Source organism: Pteropus medius, unplaced genomic scaffold (assembly GCF_902729225.1).
Source record: "Pteropus medius unplaced genomic scaffold, Ma_sr-lr_union100, whole genome shotgun sequence".
Taxonomy (NCBI): Eukaryota; Metazoa; Chordata; class Mammalia; order Chiroptera; family Pteropodidae; genus Pteropus; species Pteropus medius.
The window spans coordinates 8824254-8842379 of NW_024349224.1; the positions used below are offsets into that span (position 1 = coordinate 8824254).

Here is an 18126-nt window from a genome sequence, read left to right on the forward strand (position 1 = left end):
CTGAGGCCCCTGAGGACTGTGGGAAGAGCCGGGCGTCTGGGGCCAGCAGTCAGGGAGTGTTGCTTCAGCAAGGCTTTTGGCCCAAGAAGCATCCTTGGTCCAGCCCTCAGCCTGGAGGAAACCCCTGCGCCCAGGCCTCATTGTGTTTCCAGGATTTCCTGTTTCCTGACCGCCTAACCTATTTATGGGCCACAATGGCTGCTTCCCCAGGAGGCCCCTACTGTACTCAGGCCCATCCTCTGCAGGCCTGTGGACTCAGCCCATATGTCCTATCACGGGCCCAGCCTGGGCTTGCCCAGCCTGGGTCACGGACAGTAAATGGATATCACCTCACATGCTAATTCGATAGATTGATAGGGCCTACCAGGCATCAGGTGAAGATTCCAAGGCTCTATTTGGGCTCAGCAGGAAAGAATATGACAGGCTACTAACCACGGGCGCCGTGCGACGGTGAGGGCCGTGAGCTCACAGCACGGCGACAGTTCTGGCCCCAACTTCCTTTCTCGTTCCATCTCCTCCCTCCTGCCCGCCCCCCGAGCCGCAGGTCCCACTCCCTCATTAGAACGGGCCCTGCTTTTCCCTGCCTCGGGACCTTTGCTCAGGTTGCTCTTCTGGCCTCTGTCCATCCCTTGCCCTCAGCAGTTAAGTCTGGAAAGATGCGTCAAACAGAGCAGACACTGTCTAGCTCAACAACTCTTCCTCAAGGCCCCAATTCAAACGTCACTTCTGGGAGGACTTCTTGTGCCCCCAAGATTGGGCCATACCTCTGATCCAGCCCTGATAGCATTCTACCGGAGAGGCCACCAGGTCACTTTTGTGGGTGTCTTAGGTCAGGCTACCTAGCAGCAGGGCTGAGATGGAATTTTTGTGTGAGTGGTTAATCGAGAGCGTCAAACCCCACGAGAGCAAGGAAAGCACAACAGGGCAGAGGACGCAGCCAGGCTGCGGAGTGATTGGCTCCGAAGGAGTCGTGGACTCCAGAGGAAAGGGGACAGGGCTGCCATCCACCCACATCATTCAGTCACTGCTCAGACCCTCCCAGGAAGCTCCAGGTAACATGGCGCCCATCGGCCAAGAGCAGCCTCTGGAAGGGGGTGAGCTGAGAGCAGCCAACAGCGCGGCAGCTGAGGGAAGGGGACACCAGCCTGGGGATCTGGGCTGATATGAGCAGCATCCATCTAGCGTGAGATGCCCAGGGCAGGTGCCGTATCCAAGGCACTGAGGAGCTCAGACCTGGGTACCAAAGAGCCCTTAGCATCTGACAAACTAAGCTGAGCCTGGGGTTGGGGGAGCAGGGCAGCAGCTTCGGTACTGGTAGTGGCCGACTCCACAGCCTGAGCCCGGGTTTGTCAGAGTCCCCCGCAGTGGGCCTGGTGTCTGTGCCCTTGTCATGCTGGGCAGCCTGGCTGTTTGTCGAGCAGGCTCTGGGCGGGCCACAGGCCTCTGTGCAGAGGGTGTTCTGGACTTCTTCCCAGCCCCCTACCTTCCACTCCTCTGCCTGGGGCATCATCCCTACACAAGTCACCTCTAGAGTGGCAAACAGCTCGACAAATCCCACCTCCTTCTGGAAGCCTCCCTGAACCTGCCCAGCCCAGCCCAGGGGCCTCTCAGCCCCACTCCCCATCCTAATAACAGCTCTAGGATTTGCATACTAGAAGATGGTTTGTGCAGGAGACTGAATAGGAGAAGCTTCAAAACAGCCTTTTCAAAGAAGTTTTCCTGGATCGCCCATTTTTACAACCAAAGCTCCACAAAGGTAGACAGATCCACTGTGGCTATGCAGAGGCAGCAAGGCCGGCCGGCCCAGGTCTTGCTGTCTGTGCTGACTCCTGACAGCCTGTGTCAGGGGGTGGCAACAATGTCCCAACAGTCCTACGATACTCTCGGTGTGGCACTGGTCAGTTGTTATGGGCCTGGATGGGTGACCACTGTTGAGAGGCTGCATGCTACTAGGCGACTATATGTATTGGTCTAAGCTTTGACTTTTTATATTCACTGTACTCATTTGAAGTCAAGGCCTCTAAAATTCAGAAATATGGTTAATCATGAAATAGGGACTAAACAATAACAAATTTATACTTCATGAGCCCATTTGACCCCTCAAGACCTATGTCAGGGCTTGGCACTTAGTACATTTCAATGGAGGGAGGGATGGATGGATGGATGGATGGATGGTTGGATGGATGGATAAATGAGTGGATGTAAATAAATAGATAAGTACCTACTTTACAAATGAAGAAATTGAGGTTCCAAGAGGTAGTGTCACAAGTAAGTGGCAGAACTGGGATTCCAATTCAGCTTTATTAGCTCCAAAACCAAAATGAATAAACACAATGAATGTAGGTGTTTCCTTGTGTTTATGGTCCCCAACTTCACAATATGAATCGTAGTTTGTGGAGTACATCAGTATGGAATGAGGAAGAAAGAAGGGGTAACAGGCCTCCGGAGAAGGGGTGAATGAGACTCAGGGAAAAGTGATATTGGGGAAGGGGCACGGTTCTTGCTGCTTCCCACGCCCCTCGTGGTGGTGCTGGTGGGGTCTGCGGCCCGACCACCCCATTGGCTGCTCTCAGGGGCCTCAGCCATCCAGCCCAAAGGCCATGCGTTTATCCTGGGATGAGGGGGTCGGGTGCCAAGATGGGGTCTGAAGGAGAGTTGGGTCCCTTTGAGCAGCCTGAGGGTGGGGCGGTCCATGCCCAGGGAAGGAGTGGGGCCTGGAGGGGTGTCCAGAGGCCTCACCGAGCATCCCGACCCACATGAGCCCCTGTGCGGGGGAAGGCAGGGAAAGCGTGGTAGGGTTTGGGCCAGGGAAGCGAGAGGAGGGGGAATGTGACTGGGTTGACGGCAACTCCAGAAACCGGTTAGCGCTTGGAGGAAGGAAGAGAAACAGTCCCCAGGCTGGAACAACCTTCAGAAGGTCCGTTAGTCAGAAAGGGCCCAGGTCTCACAGGTGGGGACAGACTCTATGTGTGGTGAGGAGGCACCGGGGACTTGTCGGTAACCCTTTCTTCAGTCGGACCTGGGCTCCAGTTTCAGGTCAGCCGCTTGTCAGCTGTGGGCCACTTACACCTCGGAACTCAGGCTCCTCACTGGGAAATGCGGACAGTGACAGCATCGGCCTTGAGGGTTGGCCTGAGGGCAACCTGTATCCAGGGGGCCCAGGGACATGTTCCTACCTTCCCCACCTTGGCCTCTGTGACCCTCTCAGCAGCTCTATTTAGGGAAACAGGCTCACTCTCATATTTCAGATGACCAAACTGCGGCCCCAGGTGGTCAGCTCGGGCTTGCTTCTTTCCCATTGACGCACCTTGCCTCTCCCGCCCCTGTGGCCACAGGCGCTGATGGCCAGGCAGCACTAGAACACACGCACGCACGCACACACGCACACACGCATGCACACACGCACACATGCGCACGTGTACACACGCATGCACACATGCGCACTCACGCACGCACACGTGCAAGTGTGTGCACACATGCACACATGTGCATGCACATGCACACACATGCACACACGCACACACGCACACACATGCATTGTACACACGCATGCACACATAAAAGATTTGCGACGCGACATCGTGCGTGTGCACATTACCACATGTGCATGCACATGCACACACATGCACACACGCACACGCACACACGCGCGCGCACACACACGCCCTCGCTCCTCTGCAGGGCCACCCCTGCTGAGCAGCTGGTGGGTGGAGTCTGAGCAGAGCATGATTTTTCCAGCTGCCGGGCTCCTTCTGCCAGAAAGCGAGGGAGGAAGGCACGGAGGGAGGCGGAGGCGGCGGCAGGAGGGGTAGGATGGGTGTGGAGGGGGGCGGTGGGGGGAGGCGGCGCCCGCTGCCTGTGTGTGCTCCATGGAACGATCAGTTTTTCCCTGGAAACGCTCCGCGGACTCCGGCCCTCCACCCCTCGCCCGCGGCTGTCTTTTCCTGGAACGGACGCTGAGGATGGAGACAAGAAGGTTCCAGGCCCACCTGGACGCGGACGCGCTGTGACTTCAGCGGCCCGTCTCCAGAGACCCCGCCCCACCCCATCATTGAGCCCCAGGCCCTAACCACAACTCTGCCTCGCAGAGGGAAACTGAGGCAGATGGTCTGAAAACCATCTTCCTCCGCTTTGGGTCCTGTCTACCCAGAATAACACGGCACAGTCCATGCCCTTCAACGGGTCACAGCGGGCAGTCCCCTGCCTCTGGAAGGCCAGGGGTCCAAGAACACGGCTACTTCCCTTGTGGGCCTATTTTCCTGGTTAATCCAGAAGTTGCTGCTTATGTCCAACTGGATCACCCCATTTCCTCCTCTGTGAGCTGGAGAACAGACTAGCACCCACTTTGCCCACCTTCCTTCCAGGCCGGTGAGGCCAGGGGACGGGGTGCAGGATGTGGGGCCGAGGGAAGTGGGAGGTCAAGGCCAGGAGGACAGGGCGGAAGTCCTCTGGCTTCTCACTCGCTTGGCATTTTACTCCCCCAGCTCTGGCCGAGAACTTTCTCGTCTTCTCTTTGCCCTTCGCCCTCATCCTCTGCCCTCCCATCTTGCCTCCCTGCTCACTGAGCTCTTTCTGCCTGTCTCCGCCATCTTCCTCCGATGCCTCTCTCCTTCCTTCTCATCGTCCCCCCTCTTTTTCGGGGTGCGCGCTCCCTCGCTTTCACTTTCTGCGGCTTTCTCCTTCAGGAAGCTCTTTCTCTCCTCCCAGCTTCCTCTCTCCGTCCTGCGCCCCGTCGCTGCCCGCTCCCTGCCCCCCCGGCTCTCTCTCCAGCCGTCCTGTGGGCACGGCCCCGAGTGGTTCCACCAACTTCTCAGCCTGCTCCCCTGCTCCCCGCTCCCCGCAGCAGCATTCCCAGCCCCATCCGGCACCCCAGCTCTTCTGCTGCCCAGGCCAGAACCCAAGGCACTGTCCTGAGTTGGTCTCGTTTACTCAACTTTTGGGTCCCCTCAGTGGCCAGGCCACCCACCTCCTCACCACCCCAAATGCCCGCTGGCTCCCCTCCTGCCTTCCCTGCTCCTGTCCCAGCTTCCATCTTCCCCTACAGTCCCTCCTCCTTCAGGCTCACGCCAGAGCCCTGGTGAGGGCCCGCTGCTCTCATGAGATTCTCTCTCTGGTGCGGGACCTGCTGGCCCCTCCCCACCTCCCCAGACACCTTGCCCCCTCCTGCCACATCTCCGCTGCAGACTCATCCCTCCTCTGGGCCCTTGTAGCAGAACTGGGGGCCCTGCAAAACCACCAGCCCAACCCCTTCACTTTACAGGTGAATCAGGGCTCCCACTGCAGGGTTCTAGGCCGGCACCCCCAGACCCAGGAGCGCACAGCTCCTTGCTCGTGGGGCTCCCTAAGCCCAGGCGCTCCTGGCTGGTTGGTGCCACCGCGGCAGGCAGCCAAGCAACCCAGCAGACTGTAAATCACCACCATTGTCTGGCCAGGCCCTAGTCTCGCCCATACTCGGAAAAGGGAAGAACAAGATTCTCCTTGCACCCGGCCCCCGCCCACCAGTCGAGAGGGCTGGCAATGCAGAAGAGAAAGGGGGTCTTTATGCCCACAGGCAGGAGGGCACCACGTCCCCTCCCGGTACCCCTACCATGCCCTCTGGTGAAAGGCGCCTTTGTCATGCCCCCAGACTGGCCAGAGCAGACACAGAGCCCTCCCTAGCAGGAGGCGGTGGCAGGAGGCTCTGCCTCGGGCGGGGAGTCACAGGTCACATTGGGGGAGGCCTCTGGACCTAGGGACCTGAGGAAGAAGGCCTGTGATGGCAGGAAAGGAGAAAGGACACTCTCACACTGGAGCATGCGGAAGCGGAGTTGGAGGGCCGCGTCCCGTGTCCACACGGGCCCTGACCTTTCGCAGCTGCAGAGGCTTCCTGTGGGATCCATCCCAGACCACATTCTCCTCTGCGTTCACTGCTCTGGAGTCACTTGACACAGCCCACCCGCCACTCCGCAGTGCTCTTCCTTCCCTGAGAGTCTGCATTGCTCGTCTCCTTCTCAGAGGAGCCCACCCCTCCCCGACCCGCTCCACTTCCCCTGGCCCCACCGTCCCTCCCACCCGCCAGCCTCCGTGTCACTTGTTATGTCTCTGCTCTTTCTTCAGTCTCCCCAGCTAGAACGTACGTTTGATGAGAGAACTTACACCTGTTTATCTCATTTATGTCCCGGTGCACAATGAATACTTCTTTGAATGGACGAGTAGATCACTTCATCTCAGTTCCCCTTCCTCCTACCCCGAAAGGGAGATGCCGTGGTTCTCCATCTGGGAACTGAGGCGTCTTTCTCAAGCTGTTCAGTGAGAAAGAGGTCCAACAAGAGGGCTTCAGATTCAAGGCTGTCTTGACCCCAAAAGCCATGCCTTTAACCTACGTGTTCCCTACCTCCCAGTGACAGCCACCCACACACAAGGCCCCCTGCCCGGTGGGGCCCCAGGAAAGAACAGCTCAGCCCTTAGGGAATACTCCCTAGGATGCCCTTGGTAGGTAGCTCTGAGCGTCCACGGCCCAATCCCTCCCTCGCAGGCTGGACGGGCCCCAGCCAGGTCCTCAGGCAGAGCTTCCTTGCTCTGAGACAGGGGAGCAGCTCCGCCACTGTACACCTCACCGCTGCAAGTCCGACGCAGCCAAGCTGAGCCATGTCATCACGCAGGACTCTTGTCACCTCTGGCATCTTGGTGGCCCCTCTGTAAAGTGGGGCGGTAACACCTGCCCAGCAGGTGCATCTTTGAGGCACTCGGGCAGGCGGGAATGTGTGGGAAAGGTTCTCCTGGACATAAATGTGATCCCTACCTCTCTGCAAAAGCCTGAAGATGGCAGGAAGCTCGGGGTGGGAGGAACGCCAGAGGAGGGCTCAGTGCCGGCCCCCCTCGGCCCTCAGCTGGAGGAACGGCCGGGCTAGGGGCTGCCAAAGCCGTGAGTCAGCGGTCCCTGAAAAGCCAAGCAGCCCTGGGCCTGGCAGCATCCCCTCTGTGGGTGGGGAGGTTGGAGGGGGTCTCCACAGGGAAAAACAAAGCCACCCAGGCCAGGAGCCATGTGGAATCTCTCTCTCCTGAGTCTGATCCAAGGACCCGGAGTGATGCTGGCTGTGCCTGCTGGACCATGCTGGTCCCTGGAAAAGGGGTTTCCTTGTAAAGAGCAAACTTGGAGCTGCCTGCCCCCTCCCCTAAAACTGCATTCACACACACCCCCTGCCAGCCCACAGTGCCCCCTGGCCCCTCTGAGCCAGGGACAGGGCCTTAGGGAATAGCAAAGTGGCCTTTCACTGTGCAGATGGAGAAATTGTCCCAGGGAGGAACCATGAGCTGCCTGGGGTCACAGAGCCAGCCAGTGTCGGAGCTGAGGATAAGTCACTCAAATGCAGCTGTCCCTCCCACCCACACAGGCAGGTTTTGACCCCCGAGTGGAGAACCCCTCCGAGCCCCTTCTCGCCCCATCACTCACTCCCCGACCCCACCCCACCCCACGCTCCAGCCACAAGGAGCTTCTTACAGTTCCTCCAACGGGGCAGGCTCTCTCCAGCCTCCAGGCCTTTGCCCATGCTGTTCCTTCTGCCTGGAAAGCCATCTCCCCTCTCTGTCCCCTGGACACTGGACAACTTGTACACATCCCTCAGTTCTGAGCAGAGAGAGGAGATGTGGCTTCCTTGAAGAAGCGCCCTCTTTCCTCCTGCCCCATGAAGCCAGGGTTGTGGGGCTCTCTCTGGGCTCCTCCCACCAGAGAAGCCACTCTGTAAGGAGGTGGCTTGGACCCAGCTCCCGCAGCCACGAGGGCTACACAGCAGGGCGCCACGTCGGGCCTGCGAATGGAGGCGAATGAGCTCCTCGTGGCGGAAGGCGTCTAGGATAGGGGACAGGCCACAGGGAGCACCCCCTTCTCCCTCTCACACTTCCCTCCTCCAGATGCTCAGGGTAGCTCCCAGATGGAAGGACTCTGGGAGAGGGAGGAGGTGCCCCTCTCCCCGCCCCGGCTGCCTCTCTCCCGGAAGGGCTGACCACCTCAGCTCTCGGGGGCCCATTTTTCAGTTCTGCTTCCTGAGCCCCTGCTGCCAACGACCCCCTTCTCTCTGTATCTCCGTGTTAAAACTCCAGACAGAGGGATCCGATCGCCATGTCCTGGGTCACGAACCAGCGCGAGAATTCATCATCCCATTGTCTTTAGCCAGGGGCCCGGCGCACGTCCACGCCCCCAGAGGCTAGTGAGTCACTCAAAAATTCACCTATTTGTTTATATATTCATTCAAAGCACTTGCTTTGAGCACCAAACCGGTGCTGGGCACTATCCCGGGGGTTGGGGATACAGCAGGGAAGAAAATGACATGGCCCCACACCGTCCAGTGGGCTCCTTTCTTCTCCTCAAATCTTTGGGAGCCTCCAATCTCCTCCCCGCGAAGGCTGCTCTCTCTCCTCCCCTACGAACCCCCTCCCTGCGCCCTCTGTGCAGGCCCAAGAGGCAGGCCAAGCATTACGATGCCCATGAGGATGACGAAGCGGGACAATCGCTGTCACCATGACAACACTTCGAGCTCTGGGTCCTGCCCTAAACGTCTTCCTTCATCCTCTCAGTGAATCCCCACCACAGCCACTGTCATCCTTCCATTTCTGTGAAAGGGGAAGGCTTGGTAAGGTTAACTTGGCATCCTGAGGTCACAGGCTGGTAAGTAGCAAAGCCCACATTGGAATGTCCTAAAGGAAAGGGCTTAGCTACTGGCCACATGACTTTTCCAGGCCCAGAGTGGTCACTTCCATTCATCTCATTGCCCTAAAGTGACCCCACTGGCAGAAAGGGCAGATGCCACTGAAGACATCCACTAAATTTGCTTTCTGTTGGGAGGGAGGTGTGGGAGGACTTGCCTGGAAGAGGGGGGGCTGTGACCACAGGCTGCCTGGCCAGCCCAGTCCCTTACAGGCAGCTCATTCAGTGAAAGACACCCCTCCCCTTTCCCAAGCCCCAGTCATGGTCTCAAGGACCTGCTTTTTCTCCCCACTGCTACCAGTGGCTGATCTGGGGAGGCTATGTCCACCTTCCCCACCCGCTCCAGCCAATCCAGACTACACTCAGTAAAAATGTACACGTGCTCCATTTTCCGCATACCCCTCCCGAGCCCGTTTCCTCCCTGGCCCATCTCTCTCCTTCTACATCCTCCATCTCAGCGAGGACCGAGGACCGCGTCCTACTCCCCACACCCCCTGTAATTAATCACGCGGCTGCCCTTCCAGTCAGGCCCCGGCACGGCCATCTCTATCTCCTGGTCAGAAGCTAGTGGCCAACTCAAAATAACTATTTCCCTTCCCTCTAACACAACTGTCTCTCCTGGGCAGAACAACAGCTGCAAGGGATTAAAGGTGAGGAATTACCCGGAGAACCCCCCACCCACAGCCTACACCCAGGCCCCAACCCACAGAGCTGGAGGCCGGCAGCAGGCATAGGAGTGGGGAGCCCACCCCACCCAGCGTCCGAGCCTGCTTCTCCCAGCCCTGGAACAAAGTCCTCTTCCCCAGGAGCAGGAGGTAAAGGGGGAGCAGAAGGGCAGTGGCCTCCCCCAGCCCAGCACCCTAGCTCGGCCCACACGTGGCCAGAGCTGGGCCTGCCCCCAAGCCTGGAGACGCTGCTGGGGAGTCGATGCAGAGGATCCACGTGCTCTTAATATAGCGGGAGCCTGGACTCCCCGCCTCTGGGCCTTTGCTCTTGCTGCTCCCTCCGCCTGGATCGCCCTTCCCTTTACGGCCGGGTGTCCACACCGTCAGGCCGCTCAAAGGCCTCCTCCACAGAGCCTTCCACCATCCTCCCACCCCCTCCAACAAAACTCAGGGACTGGCAATTACACCTTGTACCTGACCACACACCGTCTCTGACAATATTCTCCCAGGCACAGGCCCCAGGCAGAGCCACCCTCTGCTGGAGGAGACGGGGGGGCTCTCTCGGACCCTGGAATTGAACTTAACTGGCCAGGCCTCATTCCGAGCAGGGACCCCTCACCCAGACCAAGCTCAAGCCAAAGGATAAGGGGAGGCACGACGGAGCTGAGGGGTGCCCGAGAGAACTCTGAGCTGAGTGCCTGTCGCAGAGCGCCTGGCGTGGCGCGTGTCAGTCCAGGAACAGGGAGGTAGCTGCCTGCAGGGCTGCTGCTCCCTCTCTGGATGGCCCTCTGTGCCGGAAGCTGGAATCTGGCCCTGATTCTGCCATTCTGCCCTGCCACTCAGCCCGTCTCACTTCCCCTCCCACCTGCCGGCTCCTCCTCCCGCTGCAGACCACCCCTCTGCCCTGTGGGTCCCTTTCCTGAGGCAGCCTGATCTACCATTGCCTTCCCCCTCAGGCGTTGGTCACCAGGGCTGTCAAGGCCACATTTCCAGGCCACTCACCCTCCGTAAGCAAACCTGAGAGCTGGCAAGGCAACACAGACCTTCGCGTGGCAGGCCCCACTCCTGCTCTCCCACCCTTAGCCTCTCCCTTCCCCGCCATCCTTTTCACGTTTAAGAACATCTTTCATTAATGTGTTTTTGGTAAACCACTTCATATGCTTTTGGAACTGAGATGAGATATACATTAGTAAGGAAATAAATACTACCCGCTTTCTCCTGTACATTAATTTATCCTCTCCTCCCCCTGCATAAGGGCACTTGGGGTCTGAGACAAGGAGGCAGTGCAGGGACGGGGGAGGCACCAAAAGGGAGGGGCTGGGTATTACTTGTGTCCTGTGTCACTCACATCGTGGTTATCTATTGTTACTTAAAGAACCACCCCAAAACTCCCTGGCTTAAAACTACTATCATTTTATTTCCTCCCGACTCTTCCATCTTGGCTGGGATCTCTGGGCCATTCTGAGGCTGATCCTGCTGGTGGCCACCTGTGCAGCTGTGTTCAGCTGGGAGCTGAGGCCATGCTTCTCTTTCTCCATACAGATGGGGCCTCCCGATCCTTCTCCATGTGTCTTTCCATGCAGTCACCCGACAAGATCGCTCCAGCAGAGTAGCCTAGAGCCAAGAGCTTCCAACGGTTAAAAAGGAGAAACCGTAGGCCTCCTCAAGGCTTAAGCTCAGAACTGGCACCGCATCACCTCTGCCACACTCTGTAGTTACAGCAAGCTGCAGGCCAGCCCAAATACCAGGGGAAGGAATTAGGCAAGGCGTGAATACTAGGAGGAAAGATTCACTGGAGGCCACCAAATTAACAGGCCGTAACGACACACATGGAAACGCTGGAAGCGGTACATGAAAAATTGTAACAACTGTATTTTGGGGGGTGGGGTGGGAATATGGGTGCTTTGTACTTTTCTATTTTGACATGTGAAAAAAGACAAGTACAGGGGAGAATGAGACATCCAGTTCACCCATCTGAGCAGAGCTATTGCAGGCCGCCGGCATGGCAGGTCCCCTTGGTCCTCAGGGAGTTAGAGCCTTCTGGCCTCATGGGGCCCTAACATGGGAGAGGGCTGAAAGCAAAGAAGGAAGCCCCTGCCCCTCCTAAAGCCGAAGCCGAAGCAAAGGCTTTGAAGGCAAAGCAAGCGGTGTCGAAAAGCGTCCACAGCCACAGAAAAGAAGACATGCACGTCACCCACCTTCTGACGACCCAAGACACGGTGGTTCTGAAGCAGCCCAAATATCCTCGGAAGAGCACCCCCCCAGAGAAACGAGCTTGACCACTCTGCTATCAAGTTCCCCCTGACTACTGAGTCAGCCATGAAGAAGATAGAAGACAACAATACACTTGTGTTCATTGTGGATGCCAAGGCCAATAAGCACCAGATCAAACAGGCCGTGAAGCAGCTCTATGACACTGACATGGCCAAAGTCAGCACCCTGATCAGGCCTGAGGGAGAGAAGAAGGCATATGTTCGGCTAGCTCTCGACTATGATGCTTTGGATGTTGCCAACAAAATTGGGATCATCTAAACTGAGTCCAGCTGGCTAATCCTACATATAAAAATTTTTCACTGTAAAAAAGAAGAGAAATGTAGAATTCAGGGCCTCCCCGCAAGACCTGCTGAATTAGAACTCACATTTCAAAATCCCTAGGTGATTCCCATGCACGTTAACATTTGAGAAGCTTGCTTACATCCATTGATTAAGGACATGATTATACGACATTGAACATTTTGTTGGGGGGGATGGTGGTAATTCAAGTCTTATTTTGTTTAATGCAAGCACTTAAGACAGCATTGTACAATCAAAATTTCCTATATCTGCACTGCCCAATACCGCAGCCCTTAGCTGCATGTAGCTATAGAGCATTTGAAATGTGGCTAGTGTGATAGGACTGAATTTTAAATTTTATTTCAATTAATTAAAACTTAAATAGCCACAGTTGGCTAGTGGTTACCATATTAGCACCTATTTAAAATCTGCTTTGTTTTTTAAAGGCCTTTGAACCTTCACATGGCAGCCTGGTCCCTTTCTCCGAGAGAATTTGCACAGCCTTGAACTCCTCGTTACGGTGTGAGATTGTGCCCTAAGGAAGAAATATATTCTTTGGTCTTCGTCCCCAGCTCCTGACCAGAGCTCTTAAAACCTTTGTAATTTTTAAGCAATAAAGTGGCCAGGAGCATCTTTTGTTCTAATAGTTGGTCAGTCTGTGGCCTCAGTTCCTAAGACAGAGCTCTGAAATCCTTTGGAATTTTCAGGGTGATAGGAGTGTCTTTTGTTCTAATGCAGTGCCTCTTAGGGGGTTCCTGGATGGAGGCTGGTCACCAGAAAGACCCAGCTATGACGAGAAGCTTGGAATTTGCAGCCCCACCCTTCATTGTCTGGAGAGGGGGAATGGGCTGGAGATGGAATTAATCATTGATCATGCCTGTGCGATGAAGCTGTCACATAAAAATCCCTCTAGTATAGGGCTGGGAGAGCTTCCAGGCCAGCGAACGCATCCACGTGCCAGGATGGTGACACGATCCAACTCCACGGAGGCAGCAGCTCCTGTGCTCGGGACCTTTCCGGACCTCACCCTGCTTCTCTCTTCATCTGGCTGTTCGCCTGTATCCTTTATCATATCTTCTATTATATAACAAACTGGTAAATGCGTTTCCCCGAGTTCGGTGAGCCATTACAGCAAATTATCAAACCTGAGAAGGGGGTGTCTGGGAATCCCCAATTTGTAGCCAACTCAAGAGGAAGTGCAGGTAATCCGGGGACCTGCTACTTGCAACTGGTGTCTGAGGTGGGAGGAGGCAGTCTTGTGAGCTCTTGACTGGCGGCATCTGATATTAACTCCAGCTAGATCGTGTCTGAACTGAATTGTAGGATACCCAACTGGTGTTCGAGAGTTGGTAGCTGTGGGAAAACCCACACATCTGGTGTCAGAAGTATCGATAGTGTGCAGAGAAGAAGAAACAGAAGTTTTCCTTTTATACGATTTCACAGGTGAGGCAAGAAAGCTCAGGGCTCTGAGGACCATGGGGCCCCAAACGGGAGGGGAGGGGGGCGGCCATGGGTCCCTCACAGGGGGTGAACTCAGCCTTCTGGAGAATGAGTGGTGCCCTGAAGCACCCTGCAGGCCTCGACGGCTTCATCGGGGGCAGGTGGGGGGTACAGTAGGACAGCTAATGCCAAACCCCACAGGGGAGGGCAGGTGGTCCACCTGGGTCAGCTAAGGAAGCTCCAGGATTTTCATTTCCCTTGAGTTTGCTTCCATTTCCTGGGGGCAAGGGTGCCAGAAAGAAACTTTGGGTGTAAAGTGTCTCCCCTCCACCACCCCTCCGCCAGCACACTGACCAAAAGCAGCCCCACCTCTGGCAACGAATCTCTCATGCCCTATAATTAGTGCAGCGATATCAGAGACACCTGTTCATTGGTGAGATTCCGAATCCAACTCAATATGGGGTTGGCCAGAAACATTATGTAGGTACCTCTGTCCCCATTAAAAAGGGGGCATAAGAATTTGGCAAACCCAGCCACCTAAAACCTTCGGAACATTTCAGTCTGGAACTCCCACAGGACCTGCAGCTCGTCCCACCCCTCGCCTGCAGACACATAGCGTTGGGTCCCCATGTGATCCTGCTTTCTCAGTCCGATCCTACTGTCCACACATCCCCACATTCCCCGTGGAGAGCGAACAGACACTTCGCCAAGCTTTAGGAACAGGTGGCATGAGTCTTTTTCGCACACTCACTATCAATTTTGTACTTGTGGGATGAGATCTGCTTTCGCAGCACAGCCCCAGGTAACCAGCTTGGAGGGAGAGAGGACAGCTTCCCCCTCTTCTGACAGCTGGAGGATCCTGAGGGTCACCCAGAATCTGACATGTTGGCTTAGGTTAGTTCCCAGTACCAAGAAGAGGTCCCAGGCTTGGAAGGATGCTTTAGGGTTCAAATGAAAATGAGGACAATCTCAGAAGACAGGAGACGGCTTTGGAGGGTGACTTGGAAACCAAAGGCTAGTCATGTGTGGACCAATTCTACTGTATTTACTGCTTTTACTGTATTCCCTCCCAAATACCAGGAAGATTAACAACTTGAGACACGATGGAGGAAAGAGCTGGGGGAAACACAAGTGATGAACTCATGCAGGCCATTATTAATATTGATCACCTCGTGCAGCAACATAGCAGAGGCTCAGTGATGTTTTCCACCCCTTTAATAAGGGGTTCTGCCCAGTGTGTTTCCATATCCCATCCCTTGCAGTGTTGTTTTTTTTTTTTCTGCTTTGATTCAGATACCATGGATACCAAGAGGCACAATTTTTCCAAGGCTCATGCTTCACCCAGATGTTCGATGCCTTTTGGATTTACAATTTGGAGGGGCTCTATTGCAGCCCAGAGGCACTCACGGTTTGCGCTGCAGGACTCCACACTTCCAGGTTGTGGAAAAGGTAGAGAGATAAAAGTTACATGCTAGAATTTTGTATAAAGGCAACATAAGGTGTTTTAGGGGGCAGGGGGAGGTTGTTATCTGCAGTTGTGCCTGGGGCAAGGTTGCTTTATGCTTTCTTCCCTCCCAGCATCTGGCCTGCCTCTACTCAAGAAGTATCACATTAACTCTTGCTCGCTCCAACTTGGAGCAGCTTCTCAAGTGACAGAAACACCAAAAATCCCCAGAGGAAGGTGTTAACATGCAGATTTCTGGGCCAGATTTAGATCTCCTGAAAGAGAATCTGCATTTTAATGAGCTCGGCCCCAAGAGCCCGCATTTTAATAGACCAGGACCTAAATTCGACGGTTTTTTAAATTGAGAAATATAATCAAAAGAATATATTCAACTGTGTATGTAATTCCCCCACCCCCAACTCCAGCTAAAGCACTCTGAGCTTTGAGATACTCAGTCCTGTGCCTGCCATATAGATTGTCACTTATAAATGCATCCTAGAACGAGTCTTTTTTGCCTATTTAAAAATTGTATAGAAATGGAATTCCATTTCTATACAATTATATATTGTGCCTTGCTGTTTTTACTCTGCGTTGTGGTTGTGTGGTTCCCTCTGCTGTTGCGTCTAGCTGTAATGTGTCCCTTTTGATCACCGTGTAATATTCCATTGTGTGACAATAACACAACCGATCTATCGTTCACAGACATCCTCTTCCAGCCCAGCTCTGAGGCACGTTTCACGTGTTTTATCATCAGGCTAATTCTGTTGATGAGCAAATAACAGGTCACAAAAGTCGAGTGATTGAAGAGCCCAGCGCAGGGGTTCAACGGCTCGAGTCTGAGACCTGCCACCACCACCAGGGGTATCGCTGTGTGAGCTCAGGCACGTTGATCTCTGTGCCTAGTTTTTGCATCTGTAAAACGGTATCTATAAAATCACAGTAGCAGGTCCCGTTTCAGTGTTGTGATGATTCAGTACAACAAACACCTGTAAAGTAGGTACAGCTTTGCCTAGCCCATTCAGCTTCAGGGCAGGAATGGAAACTGGGACTTCTGCCCTACCTCACAGTCTTTGTACAGTTTGAATTTCCCATGAGCATGTGTTGCTTTTGTGGTCCATTAGTTAAACACAAACCTTCGGCCCACAGCTTCTTACCCTCAGCCTCAGGCCCTGGAGTTCACCTGATGTATGACTACAGAGTAATGAACCAGGCAAGCCCTCACTGCCAAGGCAGAGCTGAGTCTAGTCTTTGAGCAGCCAAGGCTGGCCTGGCCCAGCCACCCAGGTGGACATTATCTGACCTGTCAATGCCCTTTACCAAAAGGGCAGAGCCAGCCACACAGGCGGCAGGGGGTGCCAACACAAAGGAGGACAAAGTTGGCATATGACTCCCATCAGGTGACCCGAGTCCTCGTTCCGCCCCTGCCACTATTAGAGGGGCTAGCTATGTCTCTCTGGGCTATAGTGTCTTCTTCAGTAAAATGGGGGTAGAGGGGACTCAGACAAGAGCTCCAAGATCTTTTTCAGTGAATTCCATGACACTTGAGGCTTCTGGGTAAAGCAGCTGAGGTGCTAGGGAAATCAGCTTGGGGGCTGTTGCCTGGTATATGTGTCTCCTTGAGAAATGCCCCAGGAGGGGGCTGGTCTGGCACAGTGGGTCTTGTTGGCCTGGCTGCAGGGGCAGCAGCCAAGGGACCAGTGGCAAATAAGGGCTATAGTGAATCTGCTCTCCCCCGAGACAAGCCCTGATGGGTATGATTGCACACCATCCTCTCAAGTTCATGCCAATTAACAAACAGTCCCATTTGGAAGGCAATGCCTTCTAAAACACACCATGCCTTCCAAGGAGCTGACTACTGCGAGCCTGCTCGTTTCCAGTCGGAGGTCCCTCGGGCCCCAGTTCTATGCAGGAGGCTTGTCACCCCTGAAGCCCGTCCTTCCTCCTTCCCTCGACCTCGCAACTAGAGCTGGAAGGGGCAGAGGGCAAGGGGCCGAGCAGTCCTTGGTGCCACAATCCACAGTGGCCCGGGGCCAGCTTAGATAATACATCCCATCACCCTCACACCCCCTCACTTCCTCTCAGATGGATATGTGAAGCATCTGGGAAGTCAACAGCTGCTGCCTTCCACCCCAAAGAGGGTGGTGAGGTAATCCCCATACATAGTCTGACAAGTGCCTCAGGGTGAAGGGGGCTCTGTGTGGAGGAGAGTGAGGAACTGTATTTTTCAGGAGCACTTCACTGGTGTCCCGGCACCAAAGAGAGATGAAAAGTTAACCGGGTTTTCTGGCCTCCACAAAAGCATCTTTCATCCCATAATAGACTCCAGATTGGAGGGAAGATTTCACTATACAGTGGCCAGAGACAGGAAGCTCTGTTGAAGGCCCTGACCGCTCCACCCCCACTCACTTCTGAGGATTCCCACTGTAACCTAGAGAGCTCGGGAGACAGGCACATGGGGTCTGACGACAGGAATGCTAACGTGAAGGATGGAGAAGCGAGACGATATTTGGGCTGTCACCTGGGCTGATGGCTGTTCTGTGACGCGGAACAACTGATGACTCTCAGAGGTGAGAGGTAACTCCATGGGAAAGGTAGCTCCGGTCGGATCATCAGCAGTAACGTCTTGGCTGAGCCCTCGAGTGCCAGACACTTGACAACTGTGAGAAATAAACAGTCACAGAAGGTAGCAGTGGAACACCTTTCCCCCCCACCCCTCCACCTCCTGCAGCCCCCACCCTCCTCAGAGATTTGGTCAGGCTTATTACCCACAGCAGGTGGCAGAGAAGGACCTGGGAAGAGAGTGCTTCTCGCCATTTAACTGCACGGATTCGAAGGATTCGAAGGATTCGGCGCTACATGCTTTTACTTCTAACAAGGTCAAAATGGCGGGTGTCGACAGTTCCAGCCTCACCCCTGTTGAAAGGACCCAAATCCAGGGGGAGTGCTTGGGGAGGATGCGGATCTATGATGGCCTTTTGTTCTGTTTTAGACTTTTGACATTTTTATTACATATCCTTTCCAAAAATACTTTTTATACAAAAAAGTGCACATATGATACAATAACCATTCTCTCCAGATGAAAGCAGTGTTCTGGTTCTGGTGTATCCTTCAGGATCATCTCCGTGTACCTACACGTGCTCTTCTCTGTCCCAAATTGCCTTCTTCCCAAGAAACGTTACATACCTTAGCTGTATCTTAAGTGTTTAGCTTTTGTAAATGTAACTGTCTGTGCCAGGCCCTTCCACTGAGCACATGCCCTCGAGTGTGAGTGGGGCAAGCTCTCTCATGTCATTCATTCTGGTGTTTAAAAAAAAACATTTTTCCTATAAGCTCCTAAATGC

The 18126-nt window shown here is 54.7% G+C and overlaps 1 protein-coding gene and 1 long non-coding RNA gene across 3 annotated transcripts; both read left to right on the forward strand.

Annotated features, from left to right (window-relative positions):
* Positions 1 to 1057: 1057 nt before the first annotated feature.
* On the forward strand, positions 1058 to 11881 carry LOC120617389 (60S ribosomal protein L23a-like). Its single transcript, XM_039881092.1, is given in 4 exon segments — positions 1058 to 1094; positions 9393 to 9498; positions 11417 to 11605; positions 11607 to 11881. Coding segments are annotated over 4 exon segments (606 nt in total). The 3' UTR covers position 11881.
* A 601-nt stretch (positions 11882 to 12482) lies between these two features.
* On the forward strand, positions 12483 to 17926 carry LOC120617344 (uncharacterized). Of its 2 annotated transcripts, none has more exons than XR_005656890.1 (3): positions 12483 to 13344; positions 14635 to 14790; positions 15488 to 17926. It is a non-coding gene; the product is annotated as an uncharacterized LOC120617344 (long non-coding RNA). The 2 variants fall into 2 exon arrangements; XR_005656891.1 differs by having other exon boundaries at positions 12483 to 13103; positions 13225 to 14790.
* Positions 17927 to 18126: the final 200 nt, after the last annotated feature.